The sequence below is a fragment of the Chionomys nivalis genome, chromosome 13 (genome assembly GCF_950005125.1).
Source record: "Chionomys nivalis chromosome 13, mChiNiv1.1, whole genome shotgun sequence".
NCBI classification, from domain to species: Eukaryota; Metazoa; Chordata; class Mammalia; order Rodentia; family Cricetidae; genus Chionomys; species Chionomys nivalis.
The window spans coordinates 57,895,034-57,916,024 of record NC_080098.1 but is presented as its reverse complement, the minus strand read 5'-3'; the positions used below and the strand labels follow the sequence as shown (position 1 = coordinate 57,916,024).

The 20,991-nt window shown below is 43.0% G+C and overlaps 1 protein-coding gene across 2 annotated transcripts in view; it reads right to left on the bottom strand.

Annotated features, from left to right (window-relative positions):
• Hivep1 (HIVEP zinc finger 1) overlaps positions 1 to 20,991 on the bottom strand; it is a 134,931-nt gene that overhangs the window by 111,074 nt on the left and 2,866 nt on the right. For both annotated transcript variants that reach the window (XM_057787314.1, XM_057787313.1), the window contains exon 2: positions 20,320 to 20,462. In XM_057787314.1, coding sequence (XP_057643297.1) covers positions 20,320 to 20,359 — 40 coding nt within the window. In that variant the 5' untranslated portion in view covers positions 20,360 to 20,462. The remainder of the gene's footprint in view (positions 1 to 20,319; positions 20,463 to 20,991) is intronic.

The window sequence follows — 20,991 nt, the reverse complement described above, 5'->3', positions numbered from 1 at the left end:
TACACACTGTTGCCACTCTAACGGGGATTCCCATGAAGATCATACAAGTGTGTAATTTGTATTACCTGGTTGTTTTTAAATATGTCAAATGTTAAATGTCAAATGGTTAAAATGGAATGTATCCCACAGTCTCTGGTATTTGCATGCTTGGTCCCCAGTTGGTGGCCCTATTTGGGGAGGCTTAGGAGGTGTGGCTTTCCTGGAGGAAGTATGTTACTGAGGGTCGGTTGTTATAAAGCTTAGGGACTCGCATCATTTGTACATTTTCTCTCTCCACACCCCATCTGCATTTCAAGATGTGAGTTCTCAGCTGCTCCTGCGACCATGCCTGGCAACGGGGACAGATGCTCACTCCTTGGAAACCACAGCTCACAGTAAGCCTCCTTTCTCACAGCTACCTTGGTCGTGGTGTGTTATCACTGCAGCAGGAAACCAGGGCACAAGTTGGCAGCAAGGAGCAGGCTGTTGGTGCGACAGACCTGAGCGGTTTATTTGTAGGACAATTGCGGAAGACTTTGGGATTCTGGACACTAGAAAAGCAGCTGAACGCGGTTAGCCAATCTTAATGGTCCACCCTAGAAGGAACCTGGAAGACATTTTTCCTTTCCTCACAGTCTTTTCAAAGTTTTCATGTGTATGTCAGCTAGCATACAGGATTATGTCCTTTGCTACATTAATGGGCACTTAAGTCATCACAAGTGCTGACCATTACAGATAACCCTGAAATGGAAATCTCAAGGTAATCATGTTTTAGCTTCAGTTTAGGATAAATTTCATGAAGTAGAACCTTTATATTTCAAGAAATATAACCCTTTAAACTCACACCACCACAAAGGAACGTACCTACTCCACACAATCTCAGCAGCACAAACTCTAATCCTTAAACTATCAAAGCCAGGGCTGATGAGATAGCTCAGTGGTTAGAGTACTGGATGCTCTTGCAGAGGACCAGATTAAGTTTCCAGCACCCACACAGTGTCTCACAACCATCCTTAAATTCCAGTGCTAGGGAATCCCACCCTTCTTCTGCCTCCATGGGCACTGCTTGGTGTACACATATTCAAGCAGATAACATTCCCATAAAATAAAAGTAGTCTTTGAAAAATAGCAAACATCTTGGAAAGGAAAAATTATCTTCACACTATTCTCATTTCTACTTTTTATTACAGAGAATAAATTTCATTATTTATGTTACTTTACAGCTAGTTTGCAATTAACTAATGTAACAGAATAAGCTACATTTTAATACTAACTTCATCTATCAACTGAAGATGTAGATCTTCTATTTTTGTATCCCCTGTGCTTTCTATTGCCAAGTTCTAAGTCTCCGAGCCTGAGGACATGCTCTCTGCAGAGGTCCATGATGATCTACACTGCCCAATTCTGTTTTGCTTTTCCGCAGATCTTCGCCTTGCAGGGTGGGCCGAGCTTCCTTTTTCCAAACACCCACTCAGCTAAAGCTCAGCATGATTTGCAAAAGCTCCAGCACTGTGTATAAGTATTTATGTAGGATTAAGACTCATTCTGAAATTGCAAATATTAGAAGGAAAGAGTCACTTTAGAAGATTCTGGAAACCACCAACTGGCTGAACTGGCACAGGCCAAGGGATACATGCCAAGCAAAAGAGCCCATGGATGACCGTTTGCTGAAATGCAGTGTGCCTGGATACCTGCTAATGAGACCTGGTCTCTCTGAACCACTCTCTGTGTCTCATTAAAAACAGAAAAGTAGGGTTGCAGATACTTTCTGTGCCAGTCACCCCATAAACCAGAAGAGCAAGTCGCTCTTAAAGGTTACCTGGTCTTCACCCACAGAAGTGCTACTTGCAGGGTCCTAGAGACTGAACTAGGCTATTTTTGTATCAATTAGCCTGTTATTTTACTGAAAAGATAAACTCAAATTACTTTTAATCCCATCACCAGGAAGGCAGAACAGAAGCAGGCAGACCTCTGTGAGTTCAAGATCAGCCAGGTCTACACGGTGAGGTCCTGTCTCAAAAAATAAGTAAAAATAAAAATAATTAATGAACAGTTTTCATGTTCATAGATTAAACTCAAATGACCCTTAACAGGTACAAGTCCCGACATACATACATATTTTCTATAAGAATAATAATGATATTCACATCCATGACATTGTCAGTAGCTCTTCATATACTTAGTGTGTGATCCCAACAAATAATACTTCTCTCATGTGTAATATGTTCTCAGCTCCAGCCTAACCAAGTTACCTTTTCCACGGTATTTTCTCTCGTGCTCTGCACTTCCAGATTGTTCTAGCATGTCAGGTCAAAATGCTTCGTGCAGCAGCCTGTAGCCTGGTCTAGCTGGGTCTCAAGCTGAAGAATCATCCACTTGCACCATGCTGTTCTCCTCAGCCACACACCTCACTCCCTGAATTCTGCTTTCCTGCTTTTGGGAACATCCACAAATGAAGGGAAATTCCACACACAGGCGCTGGGGATTCGGACTTGGAGAACGGGTTAATATGGACATAAAAACTAAAGAGTGTTTGGAGTTGGGAGTGACCTCCTCAGGCAAATGTGTGGTCTGTCACCGCTCTGCTAGCAGCCTTGCCCGTACAGAGCAATTAGCAATCAGTTCAGCTTGTATAACTCGGAGTTTGTCTTATCCTTCTTACTGAACTGCAGGGCACTGAGGCCTCAGTTCATATCAGGGACATTCTGGTGCCCTCCAGAGCTCTTGGTAGGCACAGGGAGGGTCTTATGAGACTATTTATCCAACATTGTGATCAAATAAGGAAAACAGCAAATCACTATGAATGCAAAGTTGAAACTTCCACTTCATATAATAAAGTCTCTTAATTTTTTTCACAGATGACATCATCAGAAAAATTTTTTTTAAAGTCTTAGGAAAAAAATTTAATCCCTGTTATAAACCATCTTAAATGCCACACTGACATCAGTGTTTAATGAGATCCAGACCAACACACACACACACAACTCTACACTTCACTGCTCTATTAAATGTAGGTGCCAAAAGACCATTTAGCACCCATGAGATCCATACTTAATTACAGCTTGAATCGGACTGGCAGATGTGCACTGGTAAGCTGACCCTATCTAGGCGGCATACAAGCACAAGTGTGGCCAGTACCGTCCTCTTCCTGCAACCAGGACTTCTGGTTTCCCTTGAAGATGAAAGAGCTCTGAACACTGATTCTCAATGTCTACACTGTAAACATGTACCTGCCCAAGGACTAGATTTCCAAGAACAGCACTGATACACTACGCAACAAACACATTCTTTGGGGTAAATCAAAGGCTTCCCAGGAAGAGGTAGTGCCTAGAAACTTGATGGCAAAAATGTATTAAAAAGCATTATAAAATAGCCTGGACATGGTAAGTCCTGCCAGGGTTTGCCCAACACTGAGACCAACTACATTCTGCTCAGTTCTAAGAATCGAATTGCTAAGAGGGGAGCTGGGACACACCAAGGCCCATCCTGTCCTCCTAAAAGTGAAGATGACATAAGAGCCAGAGTCAGTGAGCTATAGTTCCTCCACAGTAACCACATATCATAGGACAGGCCTGCGATGAACTCTCGACAACCCTGCTCCCAGCCTGTTTTCTTCCTTCCACAGATGGCCTGAGAATGCCCAACTATAAATTCCACTTCCCCAGTCCAGCCCTTCCCAGGACAGCCATGTTACATGAGCTGGCTCACCATCACCAAGACTGCATTCACATAAAACTCTGTCAGCTCTTATGTGACTATGACATAGAGATGTCAGAAAAATTCACCATGGATGCTAGGAATTCTTCAATGTGTAGAAACGGTACTAAAGCAAACCATACTCTAACAAAAACTGTGTGCTCCGCGTACGTGTATGAAAGACAAAATTATTGCACTGAGGGGAAAGGGGATGGGGCAATAAGATGGCTCAGTAAGTAAAGACCCTTGCTGCCAAGTTTGACCACCTGATACCTAATCACTGGATCCCTGGAGAAGAAGGTAAGTGACAACTCCTGCACAACACAGACAGACAGACAGACAGACAGACAGACAGACATGCATACATATACAAAGATAAAAATAATTAAATAAAAACAAAATTTTAAAAATAAAATAAAGGGAGAGAAGCAAGGCCAGGCAAAATCGAGAAGATAAATCTGATAGTGAAACTTCACCAAAACTCCCCACACAACCATAAGCTGGCCACAAGGTTATGCTAACCCTCATCGGACAGGACTGGCCCTCTATGCCTATAGTTTCTGCATCCACAGATTCAAACATAAGCAGACCGAAAATACTTGGGCGGGGGGAAGGGGGGACAAAAACTACCAAACACTCTGAAACTACTGAGTCCTCATGGCCCTTTTTGCCCCTCACTACTCCCTGAGCAATATGCATGACAGCTAGTTACACCTACATTGTGTGGGACACTAGTCCATCTGCAGACGACTTCAAATTTATCAGAGGTTAGATGTGGGTCGTAGAAACACTACATTTCTTGCGAGGAACTGGAGCATTCAGACTTTGATCTGTACAGTCCTAGAATCAATCTCCTAAGGAGTCCAAGGACTGCCTGGACCTACTATGTGCTGGGTGGTAATCTCGGTAATAACCTACAGGGCTGATTTATCACCCAGCTTAAGACTCCGTGAGAGAGAACAACACTGTGCTGTCCACAAAGCTTATTAAACTGAAGAGCCAGCATTTGCTTCCAAACCCACAACTCAAACTCCAAGTACTTCCTTTTTCCTTTTTCTCCAATTCAACCATTCTTTCAGTAACAGCTCGTATTTAAAGTTCTCAGTGGGCTAATACTGGTATCATGAGTACAGATTTTAAGTATTAGTAAAGCCTACTAGGATCTTATAGTGCATTCACCTCACAATTTACATCTTTCAACCAGCATGTAGATTCGCTGCTGACTTAATGGGGTTCTGCAAGGAGCCTTTATCAAGAGGCTTATTAGCACACACTGCACACAGCTGCTTAAGGTTCAGGATGCAGCCTGCCAGAGGGCTGTTTGGACCATAGACATGGCTAAACCAGTACAGATAAAGTAAGGTCTTAACATCCTCTCCCCGAAGCACAACCAAAGGGACAAAATGGTCCCAGCCAACCATTCTCTGCACTTTGAACACCTACCACACTCATGTGCAAACTCAGACGCACATCTTCAAGTCCTGACCTCTTGGGTGAGATCAGCACAGCAGGGGCCTGAAGCTTTCTTCCCTGAGGCTATTCCTGGCCCCCTACCATCTGCTCAGTCAGCACCATAGTTCAAGCCAGGGCAGGCTGCAAAAGCAGCAAGTCCACAGCTACTGCCAAGCCCACTAGACAGGACACACAGGCAGGTGAATGGCAATCACACAAACAAGTGAACTTGGAAGGCCAAAGGCTCTCTGTGTCTGAGTGTGAATGCCTGTCCAGCATGAACAAGATTCCAAGGATTCACAGGAAGCTCTGGAAGGAGAGGCAGGCACTGTGTGCTAGATAAACTCTCCCCAAGCCCAGGCCCACCAGAGGCCTGCATGAACCATGAGCAGCAGACAGCACAATGGTGCTCCCATAAACACATGCAAAGACGCCAGAGAGTCTGGTAAAAGAAAAGTCAAAGCACGTATCAGAATTACAGGTAGTTCAAAGTGTTCCTGGCCTGCACATGGATCCAGTTGAGGACAGTAAAAGCTTTATAAACCAATCTCTGGCCAACAGAAAAATACACAGTATGATTCCTCAGAATCTTAGCTTTCAAAGGAAAATAAAATTAGAAAACAAAACATTGCCTGCTCTTCCAAAGGTCCTGAGTTCAATTCCCAGCCAACACATGGTGGCTCACAATCATCTGTAATGAGGTCTGGTGCCCTCTTATGGCCTGCAGGCATACATGTAGACAGAATATTGTATACAGAATAAATAAATAAATAAATAAATAAATAAATAAATAAATGTAAAAAAAAAAGAAAAAAGAAAACAAAACATAAGCAAATACTGAACACAGGGCTAGGGAGATAGCTCGGTAGGTTAAAGTGTCTGTCTCCCAAGTCTGAAGACCTGACTTTCAATCCGAAGGACACCCTAAAGCCAACAGTAACCGTGCAAGTCTATGATCCCAGCGGTCCTCAGGTAACACGGGAGGCAGGAACAGGAGCCCTGGAATCCCATGGTCAAGCAAGCATGCTGAAGATAGTACAGTATAAACAGCAAAGAAACCTGGCCTCAGGCAAGGTGGATGGAAAGGCCCACACTAATGTTGTCCTCTGACCCCCACACAGGTACCATGGCATGCATGTGCACAAGTGCACACACAAGAGATCAGCAGCTGTACAATATATGGGAACACAGAAACTTTTCTTCTTACCATTACTATCTAAACAGTACAGAATAACAATTGTTTACAGAGACTTACATTGTGCTCGGTACTGTAGGCAATCTAAGATAACTAAGGAAACAGGAGGATATGGGCGGGAACTCCACTTCCTCCAGTGGGCTGGACCATCTAGAGACAAGAGTCCTGAAAACAGTCTCCTTCACATACCGAGGGACAACTGAATGAGCGATGAGAGAAGACGGAGCCTGAGGAGGGATGGGTGAGGAAGGATGGGGGTGGACAAAAGGATACAAGGATATTAATGCGGAACAGACAGTTGTGAGGGGATTATGAGCAGTGGGATGGGGGGAGTGAGGTAGGTGAGGGGGAGGAGATGCTACTAAAGCACTTTGAAAATACTGCAACAGCATTTTGGGTGGTGGTGGCACAAGCCTTTAATCCCAGCACTCAGGAGGCAGAGGCAGGCAGATCTCTGTGAGTTCAAGACCAGCCTGGTCTACACACCTGTCAAAACAAGAAAAGAAAAAGAAAATGCTGCAATAATATATAATATCTTATATGCTAATTTTAAAGTTATTTCGAAGGAAAAGGGGAGGGAACAATGAGATGACTCGGGAGGTCAGCACCCGTCACCAAGCCTGACCGGCTGAGTTCACTCCCTAGGCCACACATGATGGAAGATGAGAACTGACCCAAAAGTTGCCCTCCATATGTGTGTGGTTGACGCGTGCATGCTCGTGCATACACACACACACACACTAAATATACAAAACTATCAAACTTTATTAAAAACAGCTATCATAATTTAGATATCTAAGGACAGCACGCTGAGAGCTACATCTGAACACATCACACTCAACTGCTGAAAGGCAAAGGAAACTAACCAATTAAATATCTCATGGAAAGCCAACTTATCTCACCGAGAGCAAGCAAAAGAAAACTGACAACACAAACAGCTAAGTTCTCAGACAATGGGAAGCCCGGAGCACAGAGAGAAATACCAAAATCCATGAATCCAGTTCTTCTGAGGTGAAGGGGAAATAAAGGCGTTCAGAGAATGTGCAGGATGAGTCCTGGCTTCGGGAAGACCTGCTCTAAGTGGAAGGGACACAGACAACAGCCTGAGTTCAAACAACTGTGCCAAGAACGGCCATCATGAAGACCCATATGGGCTATTAAATATTTCGCCTTTTCATCTCTTCTGTTAAGATGTGTTTAAAATCAGGCTGGAGAAAGCACTCGCTTCACCCTGTCCAGCTGGCTTCATAACACGCAGGTCAAAAACTGATAACAACGGCAGAAGCCGAGGGAAGAAAGGAGATTTGGGCTATTGGTTTGCATCATTCCCAGACACTGATGCATGAAGATGCGCTCTAGAAAAATCACAGAGAGCATAAAAATGGAAATTAAGACAAGCACTAACAGAAACCAATGAAGTACAAAGTAACAGAAATAAAACAGCAAAATGGCAGGTACAAACACAGTTCATGGATGTGAAGCTGACGAGCCACCATTAGGCTGTATGACAAAGCAGCTGCCCAAATGGGCTGCCTACTAAGGATTTAATTTAGTCTCATACAAGCAAACAGCTAAAGAACAGGAAAACATACACAGTAAACCAAAAAAGAGCTACAGTAATATCAGGTAGAGTGGAGGTTAAATCCCATTGGACTTGTGGATTTGAGACGCTGGGCAAAACCACGTGTCCGTCAGCTCATGGATGCACAAGCAGGCTGTGTATAAAAAAATACCACTCCACAACAAAATCCTGGTGTGCATTAATATGTGGAAGAATCTCAACACATTATGTCAAACACAAGTTAAATGTATTTCAAAGATAATTTCTCATGATCCCCTTTCCAGAGAAGGCCATGTAAAGTAGGAAACATGGCAGCCATTATCTAGGCTGAAGCTGGGGTTGAGGTCAGATTACCAATGGCTGAAGATCGCCTGGAGGGTGAGCACACACGATTGTGCCAAAGGCTGTCCATTCTTTAAACTTACTAGGCACTACTGACTATATATATCACAATTTACTAAAACTCAAATACACACTACACACTAGTGTGACTGAGACAATAACTCTACTACCTGGAGACTGGAAGAGGGAACTTCCCTGTGAAATAGTTTATCATCAAATCCATTCCTAGTGCAAAATCAAGCTCCTCCAAGATGCTGTACGAATCGAATGTGGATCCTTACACATTGGACACTAGCCTATGGGAGCATAGTAGCAGCCAGAAGGTGAAGCAAGGCACCCAAACCCCTTGCTATACAGTCGCACAGTGCCTTGCTGTCAGCTGAATGTTGGCCATGTTCACTGGTCAGCTAGTCGCACCAATGTTTGAACTTTCATGCTTGAACACCACAGTCTGTATGTCCTGAACTAGCACGGCACAGAGCAGGGTGTCCGAAGCTCCACACAGGGCTTTCTGGGTGATGGGAGTCAACGCGGCCATTGGCAGCCACCGTACTTGAGGCCCACCAAGGACTCCGCTGTCACAGAAGAAAATCCACCGCAGCAGTTACTGATCTGCACACAGCCTTTGAGCTGTGTGTTAGCACTGGCTCTACTTAGAAGCAGATACTTCAGCCTAGTCAGACAAACAGAGGCACTCATCGCTGCCACCACCTCATGAAAACGGCCCTAGATGGAACATGAGGTAACAGACACAAGTATGTTTTAAGGAAACAATTTCAGAAACAGACAGAGCCTGGATTTGGTCAGGTGTTTTCTGACCCCCACTCCAAATGACAGCCACCGGGGAGTGAGGCAGAGAGCAGCTCTGTGTGCACTCAACCTTGACCGGCTCGTTCCTTGCTCATAAACAGGAGACCAGAGAAATACACCTCTGCTGTCTTGTTCATTTGCAAGAGGTTTTCCTAACGCTTTTCAAAAGATTGCTTCATTCTTTCAACCTTCCATCTTCTTCCCGAGACATCCATAAGCCAGTTGGCCCTACACAGAAGGTAGAGTTGCTTTGTTTCTGTTTTAATGTCACAGTGTATAAATAAAAACACCTGGTCTCTAACTTCTTATAGAAGGTTGAATATACCTACCCTAATAGAATAAAAAATATTAACTTAATAATTTTATCTTTACCAAAAAATAGAAACTACACACATCAAATCTAAGAAGTCTTTATCCTTTGGGTCCTTGGAACTCGACTACATTAAGAAATACACTCTAACTAAAAAAACCAATCCCAGGATCCCAGACTGATCCTCCACCCCGTTCTTTCTTCTCCTAAAGCTTGATGGAATTACTTTCTCTGCCAGTCTGTCTTTCCTTTCTTTAAAAATCTGTGTCAAAGCTGTTTCCTCAATCAAGTTCCCACCAGAAAAACCTGAAGTGGACAGCTCCAAGGAAGCCGTCACAGGGCTCCAGGACGCCATTACTCCTGGCTTGGTCCTCGCCATCCGGCTACATGCACATGTTCCCCTGCAGCTGTATGTCGTACTACCACAGCTCTTCCCAGACATGCTACACTGAAAACTAGGAAGGCAGGAACTAGGTTTTATTTCACTATACCAAGAAGTAAAATAGAAAACTAATATAACCCCCCGACACTCTGATCACCTATAACTAGTGCCACCTACAATGTGGGAGACCCCCAACAATGAACCTAATCTGCTTGTTCTAATTTCTGTGATACATATCATACAAAAAAAAAGCTTAAAATGGCAGTTACATTTCACTTAAAATTTTTTTTTTTTTTTTTGGTTTTTTCGAGACAGAGTTTCTCTGTGGTTTTGGAGCCTGTCCTGGAACTAGCTCTTGTAGACCAGGCTGGTCTTGAACTCACAGAGATCCGCCTGCCTCTGCCTCCCAAGTGCTGGGATTAAAGGCGTGCGCCACCACCGCCCGGCTTCACTTAAATATTTAATAGATTCACCTCTGAAACTCAAAATATTCTGCTGAAACCTTCAGATAAATATTGTCCTTACTTTTAGACAAGACATGTCTATTTCCAACCATGTACAACTAAGCAAACCACATGCACAAACATCTTTAAGGACTGATTAGTCTTAGGCAGAGTTTGGCAATTTCCAGGACTGTCTGTGGCAAACTCAGCCTGAAGTCACAAACAAATCTGAAATGGATTCTCGGCAGCAAAGACGTAAAAGGAAAACAGTTTATAATCCTCTAACTCTGACCTCCCGGCCACTGGTTCTGCATGCTATTCTTAACGCTTCACTCCATAGATGGAGAGCACTCACAAACCCGCCCACCAGGAAAGAGCAGCTGTCAACATCAGCCAGTGTGGGGACGCCTGAGCATGTTGGAAGCCAGGGGGGTGGCTATGTAGATCCAAGCTGTGACACTCTGGGCAAGTGACAATTTCTCCAGCCTCGCTTCCCTCAGCTATAAAACATGGTAATAACACACCTACTTCATGTAGTTGAAACAAGAACAAATGAGAAAAGGCACTTGGCATACAACCCTGTAATAGACCTGTTGAAAGGGTAGCTAAGCTGAACACCAGAAAACCATCTGAACAGCCTCTTTCTTGTTACCAACCCATGACAGCCATACTTCTTGGTATAGTGAAATAAAACCTAGTTCCTGCATGTCTGGGGAAAGTTGTAGGAATATGACATACGGCTACCGAGGAACATGTGCATGCAGTAGGGACAGCAGAGGAGAAAGGAAGCCTTGGAATTTAAAAACAGTTGGAGCCAAGGCACCTGGTTTGTCTGAAGCATACAAGAGTCATCACTTGAGTCTATGGCTTGAGGTCATCCTGGGCAGCATGGCAACATTCCAGCTCAATGCACAAATAAAGCAAAACACTGGAAAGAACACACCACAAAGATCATCTACAGGGAACCAGTAGGCGGCACAAAATGGATTCATCTATCAATCACTCCCTCCGCTCATCTGTAGAAGAAGGCTGAGTGAACCAAAGATGAGCCAGGGTCTTCCCTAATCTGACGAATACTGAGACTGAAAGACTACCTTCCAGGTTCCAGGGTGTGGGTGCTTTTTCATTTACTTCTGCAATACAGCATACTCCTCTAACTCTATGTCTAGACCACTCTTACCTGAATATTGTAGGTCGGGGGCAGCCATGTGCTGATCTGACGGTTTTCTTCAGTGCCAAATCTCAAAATCATAAGACAAGAAGGTGGAAGCACATTTCTAAACAGTACCTCCATTAAATCTGTACTCATCATTTAGTACCAGACAAATCAAGCTTCATATCAGCCCAATACGTATGCACATGTCAAGACCACAATGGTTTCATTCACACTTAGGGACTCCTACGCTGACCACATTGTAGCTCTAATCGTATCTGTGAGTGCTGTGCATCCGTGAATACTTCTTCCTGCACAGCAGCGCCGCCTCCGGCCTCACAGCACTCTCTAGAATGGACTGCATCATAGAAACAACTCAAAACCTGGTTGAATCTTTACAATGAGAAGAGTAAAAATTAAGGTAATATGGTAGGCAGGGTGGCTCTTGTCTTTAATTCCAGCCCTCGGGAGGAAGAGGCAGGGGAATCTTCATGAGTTCAAAATCCACCTGGTCTTCATATTGAGTTCCAGGCCAGCTAAGGGTATGTTCTAAGATAAGTCTTAATAATAATAATAATAATAATAATAATAATAATAATAATGCAATCCTGTACAACTGTACAATGTATAAGTCAAGAAATCTAAGGTCAAAAGGCCCTTCTTGAAGAACCGAGCACTCTTGTGAATGATCCTTTGTGGACAGAAATTCTCAAGCTCAGCGAGGAATCTCTAGTGTCAGCTCTAGCTGTAAGGAGGTGATGTACTGCACCTGGCATATTAATTCACATCAGAAGAGCACCCTTAATTAAGATGCAAAAAAACACTGCCAAATGTTTTAAATACAAATTGAAAAGTAAATCACTTCATCTATTCATAAAATAATGAACGCAAGAACAAACATTACCCAGACTTGTTCAAATCTTTGCATTCTCGTTGTGGGGCTCAGGAGTTGTTGTACAGGCAGAGACTTTATTCCCATTCCTTACCCCCTACTCTATAGTAAAATGAGAATGATACCTAGCCAGAACACAGTGTATGCAAAGAAGCTCTAAAAGAAAACCATTACTGCGGTTAATTATATTATTACATTTTATATTTTCTTTCAAAAAAAAAACTGGTTAATGTTGAGAAGCATTCAGAAAGCATCAAATATACTCTCAACATAAACTGAAAAATAATTACCTTCAAGACGAAATGGAGATTTTCTATATTAAGTCCATTCCTGTATTATCCCGAGCTAATTAAATAATACCAGCCATTCATGTGCCAGCTCCTCAAAATACCAATGGCTTTTCATATATATCATCTAAAACTGGTTTTTAAATTATTACTTACTTCCTTTTTAGTTTCAGTCACACACGGAAAAGTATTTTAAATAAGCCAAGGGATTGTTTTCCCTACAGGATTCCTGACCTGGCAAATCATTCGCTGTCAGTGTGGAACGGCTGACCTAACCTTCAAATGTGTAAAACAATGTGTAAACAGAATTCCCCATGACAGTCATTAGAATGAGACAGAGTCTACTCATGGATTCAATAAGATAATCCTTACATTAACAAGGCAAGCTTGCGTTCATGAAGGAAGCTTTTAGAAAAAACACATCGCTGACAGCAAGTGAAATATTCTCATTGGCTAGATGACCCTGAAAAGCAGGTTGGGTTTCTCTTCCTACACTGGAGTGGAACAGGGGACAGAAATGGCACTGCAATCCCATGTGAAGAGTCACACTGAAATATTTTATAATAATAAAATCTGAGACATTTCATTTCCTAATATTGAATGGAGACTAATGTTGTTTAACATCTTAACATGTTTTAAAAAAAATACAAAACAAAACAAACAAAAAAAAACGCAAGAACAGAGTGAGTTCAAGTAGGAACACAGATGGGGTGTACTGAACGTCCTCTCCCAGGTGGCTTTCTGCCCCCGATGCCCTCTTCTGGATCCAGAATGACCTTCCCGTGAGTGCAGACAAGAGGCCTGTGTAGCAACAAGTGCAATCAATAAAGGGTTCTTTGTGGGCACTCCGATCCTCTGCTTGTGAAACACATGCAGCCCAGAGGCTTGACGTAAGCCGGTTCTAGGAGGTGGCTTCTGTGTCAAGAGCTTACCCTGTACCAGGCACGTGACGAGCACTGCTGTAGCCAGCCCTGGTCTAGTTTACCCACTATCTGCGCTTTACAGACAAAGAAAACAACTTGCACAAGACCACACAGCTCGGGGTCATAGCAAGAAGTCCAACTCTCTGCCTTCACCACCAACCATAAATACAGAGCACAACCATCATCAGAGAAACTTCCTCCTTCAGCATATGGGAGCTAACACAGAGATCCACAACCGGACAATGTGCAAAGAGCAAAAGACCTTTGAACACCGAGTCCTGAATGGGACATCTCCATCCAACCCCTCCCTCGGGGCTTGGGGAATTATTTAGAGGAAGCAGAGAGATTGTAAGCTAAAGTGTCCTCCAGATACAACAGGATTGGTGCACATATGAACTGAGAGACTGTGGCAGAATGCACAGGGTCCGCACAGGTCTAAGCCAGATGGGGTCCTAGTGCTGAGGGGGGAAGCAGTTACCAAGAGGTTTTTCCAATGGGTCTCGCTGGGCATACAAACCACACTTAAGGGCAGGCCCCATACGCCCAGCGGTAGATGTCCAACACACGTCAAGGATTGCCAGGATCTCAGGGGCCCCAAATGCTGTCTGGCAGAGTTTAATGAAGCATATTCGCAGAGAGTGAAAAGAGGTCACTCTATGAGGTGTTCAGAGTCAAGCGCATGCAACCAATAAAAGTGAAAAACAGCCACACCAAATTTGCAAAATATCATTTCCAAAACAAAAAAGGCTAATATCTCATATTTCCCACATTGACTTTCAATCTTAAAGGTGAGGTTTTGAAACCTTAGACTCAGATACAACAAAAACGGGTAGCAGTGCTTCCACAGCTCTGAATCACATAGTGGCTAGCACAGCGCCAAACAGCCCTGTGTCTGAAACAACCGGCACAGATCATCGCATGAATTACCAGTTCCTCAAGCCTCGGCACCTAAGAGAGGTCACAGGAAAAAACAGGAAGGTGACAAGGATGGCCCTCCATCCTCAGAGTATGGACTGTGGGCCAGATGGCTTCACTTCACAGTTGTCTCGCTAGGACCACACGTGGGATCTCGGGTCTTGACATCTGCCACACCAACCACTGTCTATTCTTCTGCCTAGCTTGGTCCGTAGAGCACAAGGCTGGAAGACGCCCTCTCCAGGGCGCCGAGGACAGCACTCAGACTGTTCCTCTCAACATGTTCTTTTCTGTGCTCTTCCCCAGTTCTCCATCACTGCACAGAGCACAGCCAGGGTTAGAATGCTATATAGACCACATATAACGTGCACTTCGGAAAGGGCAAAACCAAAGATTCTACCGGGGTTATATGACAAGAATGTGGAAACTGAATCCTGTGTAACTCAGCTCACGTGTACTTCAAACCTACTTTCTGCCTTTGCCAAATCAAGACTTCTCAGATTTGCCTACTAAAGCATTTCTGAGAGCAAAATTGTATAAAGCCTGCCCCTTTGGGAAGCACAGCCCACACAGGCCTAATAGTAAGAGCCAAGCAATGCACACATGCTGTTTCAGAACAATCCAGTACTTAAAATACTACTTTCTGTGCCTAAAAATTAATTCTGATAGCTTCTTTCATCATCTTATTTCCAATTCCAAACTGTTCCCAGGGACAGAAACATGCACACAAGCGCACACACACACGCACGCACGTGTGCACCCCTAAATAGGAAAGCTGTGAGAACTCTGCACTCCCTACGACCCGCCTCTCTGGACTCAGAATTCCCGGCAGAACTATAAGTTTCACCCTCAGGCAGGCCCTGCCCAGTGAGCAGAAAGGGCTTGGACTCCTGCCCTCAGGAAGCAGACCCTGCAGAGGGCCCTTGTCCCTGGCCTCCTGGGCAACTGTAATTCCAGTCTGCCTTTTACTACACAGTCTAAGTTAAGTAACCATCTACTGTGATGGGCCAGGACCCAACATTTCAAGTCCTCTTCAAACAGTGAAAAATATCCTAATTTCAGAAAATATGCATTTCTTATTTTCATTTATTCTATATCTGAATAGTACAGAAGGTATACTTCTAATATTTATGAGCTAAGGAATATTTCAGATTGAGCATACACAGACACACCTTGACACAGAACAGAATTATACCCTTATCCTAAACTGAAAACAGCCTACGTTGAAAATATGTTTGGCAAACACAAAATTCAAAAGAAAAAGTTATGAGACTTCATTAGAAGGAGGGAGGGTTGACGGTAAGAGGGGTAAGATGGGTGGGAGGTGTGTGATTAGATTACATTATAAAATGTGAAACCATCAAGGAACAACTTTAATTTAAAAATGAGTTTAAAGGGATATAGCTCAGTGGTAGACCACTGGCTAACATGTACAAGGTTCTACATTCAGCCCTCAACACAGAAAAGAAAAAGACCGAGAAAGTACATTTATTCCACCGACTAATGACTGCTTTTCCTCAGCAGTGCTGTGCATTCCAGGGTCCACTGTGTCCTTCCTAATCACAAACTGACTAACTGCTGAGACTCACTGCCACTGCCCAGCAGCAAGCGATCATAGGAGCATCCTATGAAAATAGCCAAGAACCAACAGTCTCTACTAACAATAGATGGGTTTCTTTCATTGGCTGAGATAGCGACGTACTAACTTGCCCAGACTAACTTTGAATTCTTGGCCTCAGGAATCACTGAGCATCAGCTTCCTGAGTCAGCTGCAACGACAGATGCAGGTTACAGGTAGTTACAGGTGAAGGTCACGCCACCAGTCCCAGCTAGAGAGGGCATCTACCGAGCGTGAATCCTTTACACAATTGTAAAGCTAAGAAGTCATAAATTAATCCTTAAGTCTAGGATTCATTAACAAATTTCTAAACTCCATTAGCTAGCTAAGGCCACTATTAACCTATCTGCTACCTTCACACAAACTGGAACATGGCTCTCAAAACAGATAAAAACCTAAAGGCAGGCCTCCAAATGCCCATCCTGGCAAGCATCACTACCCTGAGGGCCTCGCCTGCAGCTGTAAACAAGATAAAGTCCACTCTTCGAAAAGTTCAGATTCTGAGAGTGAAGCACCCATTTTCAAGTTCCATGGTTTCTCTGTGATGCCCAAATGTTACATTCAATTTGCTCATCTAAATCCCCACCTCACTAAACACTGTACTATACTCGTCAGTTCTAACACGAGTCCAGGGGAGTTAGCAGCAACTCTGTGTTGCCAGCACAGAGTTCTGAAACATTTTTAGACAGGAAACCAACACTGTTTCAAGATTCAAGTAGCTCAGAATATTGATCATATGTCCAAATATCATCTTATGATGACTGGTCAAGTATGTTTCTGCTGAGAACACTTACTATTAACTGTCTAACTGTTAAGACATCTCTGACGTTGAAGGTGTGTGCTTTACAGTCTGTTTCTTATTACAGAGCTAAAGATTATCTGTTACCCAACTGCACAGCAAAAACCATCATCACTGTGAGGACACTGGTCCTGGGAACCTGCTGCACAGCAGACATGCAGAAGCAGATCCTACAGCGTACAGAACGACATTGATATAAACAATGTCACTGGCTGTGTACTTATTACACTATCCTCCTTGTCTACACACACACACACACACACACACACACACACACACACAGCTGTAGAGTGGCCTCAGGCAAGACCTAAGAAGGGATCCTGGAGAGTGCTGTCATCACAGGAGGTGACAGCTCCAAGAAGTCAGCTCTGTGTAAAGAGCCCTGAAAACCTCCCATGAGTACAAGGTAGAGACTGCAGCACTGATGCTAACCCTAGGTAGAGCTCACCAAAGTACGTGCTCTCTGTTTGCATTTTTGTTTGTTTTTTACTTTCTTTTTAGAACTTTTTGTTCTGATTTTCTGAGACAGGATTTCTCTGTGTTAACAGCTCTGGCCAATCTCTGCCTCCCCGGTGCTGGGATTAATGCGTGTGCCACCATCAGGAGTGTGCCTTCAGGTTTTAACAAACAAACAAACAAATAAATAATAAAATTAAAAGCAAAGAAACATAGAAAACTGGAAGAATAAGAGTACAAAGACAAAATATTTTTGGACAATTGTAAAATGTATTTCTATTTTATGCTAATTTTTATTGCAGGAGCCAAAGTCAAGCTTTCTTTTCATTTATAAGATTAAAAAGTAACCATGGTATGTTAATGTTATTATTGAATAAAAAACATTTTTAAACACAGCCTGACTACACAGTATTCAGGAAGTCTACTTTGGTACCCGTGCCCCAGGCCATCAGGGTCACTCATCACACTCTGATCACCCAAGGCAGCTTCCAGGCCTACAGCCTGTAGCCTCCATGCACAACAAGGGGCTTGGATGAATGCGGCATTTTCACCTTTTATGCTGTACTTTTTACTGTTTTTTAGATATGCAAATACCACTGTGTTACAACTCTCTCAGCTCAGACTCTTAAATTGTGGGTCACTTGCTTAATTCTTAAAAACCGAATGTGGGGGTTGAAAAAAAAACTTTGGTAACAGTGAAAGATTTCCAAATAAGCACAGACCAAAAATTAATTGAAAACCCAATGCATGATGAATGCAAAATCAAGGAGGGGGAGCAATGCTCATTGATCCTGCAGCATGGACTTGTTGCAGCCTTGGCTCTGGATACAGAACAAGTGAACTTCATACCAAACCGGCCATCACACGCTCAAGGAAGCCTGCCTGAAATACCTCGGCTCAGATTCCAAACAATTATATGTTATAAACTGCCCTGTTAAACTGTCCATAGTTTCCTGCTCCTCTGGAAACATGAAACAACTTAATATTTTCCAACCACAGCATGTATGTATCAAATTTGTGTTGCGCATTGTGTTGTATTGCTAGTGTTAAGATTTTTGATTTTAAAAATTGCTGTTACAGTTTCTGACTTGAGTTTTGTACGGATGGATGGATGGATGGATGGATGGATGGATGGATGGATGGATAGAAAGAAAGAAAGAAGATTTGGGGTTTGGACAGAATTCCCAGGGTTCTGAATGGCCCTAAGCATGCTTCTGCCATTTGGCACCATGTGCTGTGTGAAACAGCATTCTCAGCACCACTTCAGAGCACCGATCAACTGAAAACCCTCCAGCTGCTGCACATGCTCCAGCATCAAAGGGTCTTCTGAGACCTAATTGTTTTGCGTAAAAACTAACAGGCACGCCGGGCGATGGTGGCGCATGCCTTTAATCCCAGCACTCGGGAGGCAGAGGCAGGCGGATGTCTGTGAGTTCGAGACCAGCCTGGTCTACAGAGCTAGTTCCAGGACAGGCTCCAAAACCACAGAGAAACCCTGTCTCAAAAAATCAAACCAAAAAAAAAAATAAATAAATAAATAAATAAATAAATAAATAATAGGCACAACAAATTTAGCACACAAATCTTTTTATCATTAGTGACAAAATTAATGAACAATTATTTTTTAAACTTTTATGATTTGGGGCTAGAAAGATGGCTTGACAGTTAAGAGCACTTGCTAATTTTGTGGAGGATGGGAGTTCCGTTACTATCCTCTGTGGTACTGGATAACCACAACTGCCTGTAACTCCAGGGGTCATGACACCCTCTTCTGGCCTCTGAGGTAATTGCACACACATGTGCGTATATAAACATATAAAATATTTTTTAATTATGACTGTTAACAACAGCTTGCTTCAAATATCTATTTTATATTTTATATTCTTATATAACTAAGAGTTTGTAAAACTTCCTTCAGTGAGAAGCGGATATGAATGAAGAAGTTTTAATCAGCCCTTGTCTTCTACAGACAATATATGTGCACATGTTTGTAGCTACGAGCAATACCTTAAGCAACATCTGTACAATGCAAAGTGTCAGTTCTCACCTTCTGCCTCGCCTGAGACCAGATCTCTTGGTGTTTAGGTATACCACACTGACTGGCCCACAAGCTTATGAGGATTCTGTTTCCACCTCCCATTTTGCCAGACTGGGATGACGGGCCTATACTACTGCCTCTCGTCTTAGATGGCTTCTAGATATCTGAACTCGGGTCCTCCTAGTAGCACTGCAAGCATTTTACCAGCTGAGCCATCGTACAAGTCCAATTCTGCTGAATTTTTATAGAGGGGAGTCAAATAGAAAAGATAACTGCTATTCCCAGTGAATGAAACACATCAAAACAATACAAATCATTTCAAATACAGTAAAATGTTTTTCCTTTCCCGATACTAAATATCTTTACCTTAAAGAGAAAAACATTTACCTTCTAGTGTTTATATGAAATATGTTTAATATGTATCCTTTGCTTTGTTTTGTTTGGTGCTGGGAATAGAACCCAAGGCCTCCAATGGGGTAAACCCATATCCTAGCCCCAAGCTAGACCCCTAGCCTTATACACAAATATTAACAAGATGCTGCTTTGTTAAAAATGAGTCAGTTTGTTCTGACTTCTGCAAATAATATACTGTGTAAATGTCAATTCTAACTTTCTTCACCTCTTTATCCTGATACAACTTACAGAACTAAATCTCTGATCAATAAACATGGAATTCAGTGAGAAAGCTCACTGATAGCGCACCTGCCTACCAAGCTTGAAGACAGCGTTCAATCTCCCAGAGATACAAAAGGATAGAGGATTTTTTTATAATGAAGATAAAAGTGATTCAATTACCAGAACATATCAACCATCCATTTCAGATTCCACAGTCCCTGCTCAGAAATGGCAAATCTCAGCCTAGAACAGGTCACTGGAGAACTGTAATTCTGTGGAATTCATTCATTCAACATGTAAGAGACAGCTACTACATAAGACGAGAGGAATGAAGCAAAATGGAGCTGGCTGGGAAGCAGGCTCAGAGTCTAAGGAACTCTCAGCCATTGCTGGTGCCAACAACATGCTGGATGAGATCACTGGAAGCCTTTCTTCCCTGAACACAGAGCTTACCTCGGAGATTTCTGGGATGAATCTGCTTCGTTCGAGGCATTTTCTTAGATTTAAGAGCTCTTTTTTCTTCTTAGAAATTGTTGGAAGATCAGGTTACAAAAGGCTGGCTCCATGTACTTGTAGGACATCAGTTAATCCACGTGCTGTAAAGAAAAAGATAAAAGCAGTAAATCCCACTACCTTTAAAAGAAAAGGATACTTCAAAAGTTAGGGTTTAGAGCAGTGCTGATCTAACCACAAGAAAAAGTAACCTTTGCGAACATTATTTGCTGTTAACTAAGCCTGGGAGAGGTCATCATACCACTCCCCAGATCCTCTTGTTGACTACACGAGGGAAAGGAGTCACTAGACATACACTAGACAAGAGTGAAAATATTCACTTAGGAAAGCATTACTGGAATTACAATGATAAAGTTAGTATAAGGTGACAAAGAGTCAGGATGTATATAGTCCATATGCCCATTCTAAGGGAAGCCCAATGCTTTGGTCATGTCTCTTTCATTGACTCAGCTAACATGCACAGTTGCTATGGTGGCTGTTCCCCAGTGATGGCAACACCTTCATTCCAGGCTCACTGGCAGGACTACACATGCCTGTGATCAGCAGCTGCATGCTGACCTTTGAGTAGGCCACAGACATGCCTCACATCCATGCTGGCACACTCAGTTATCA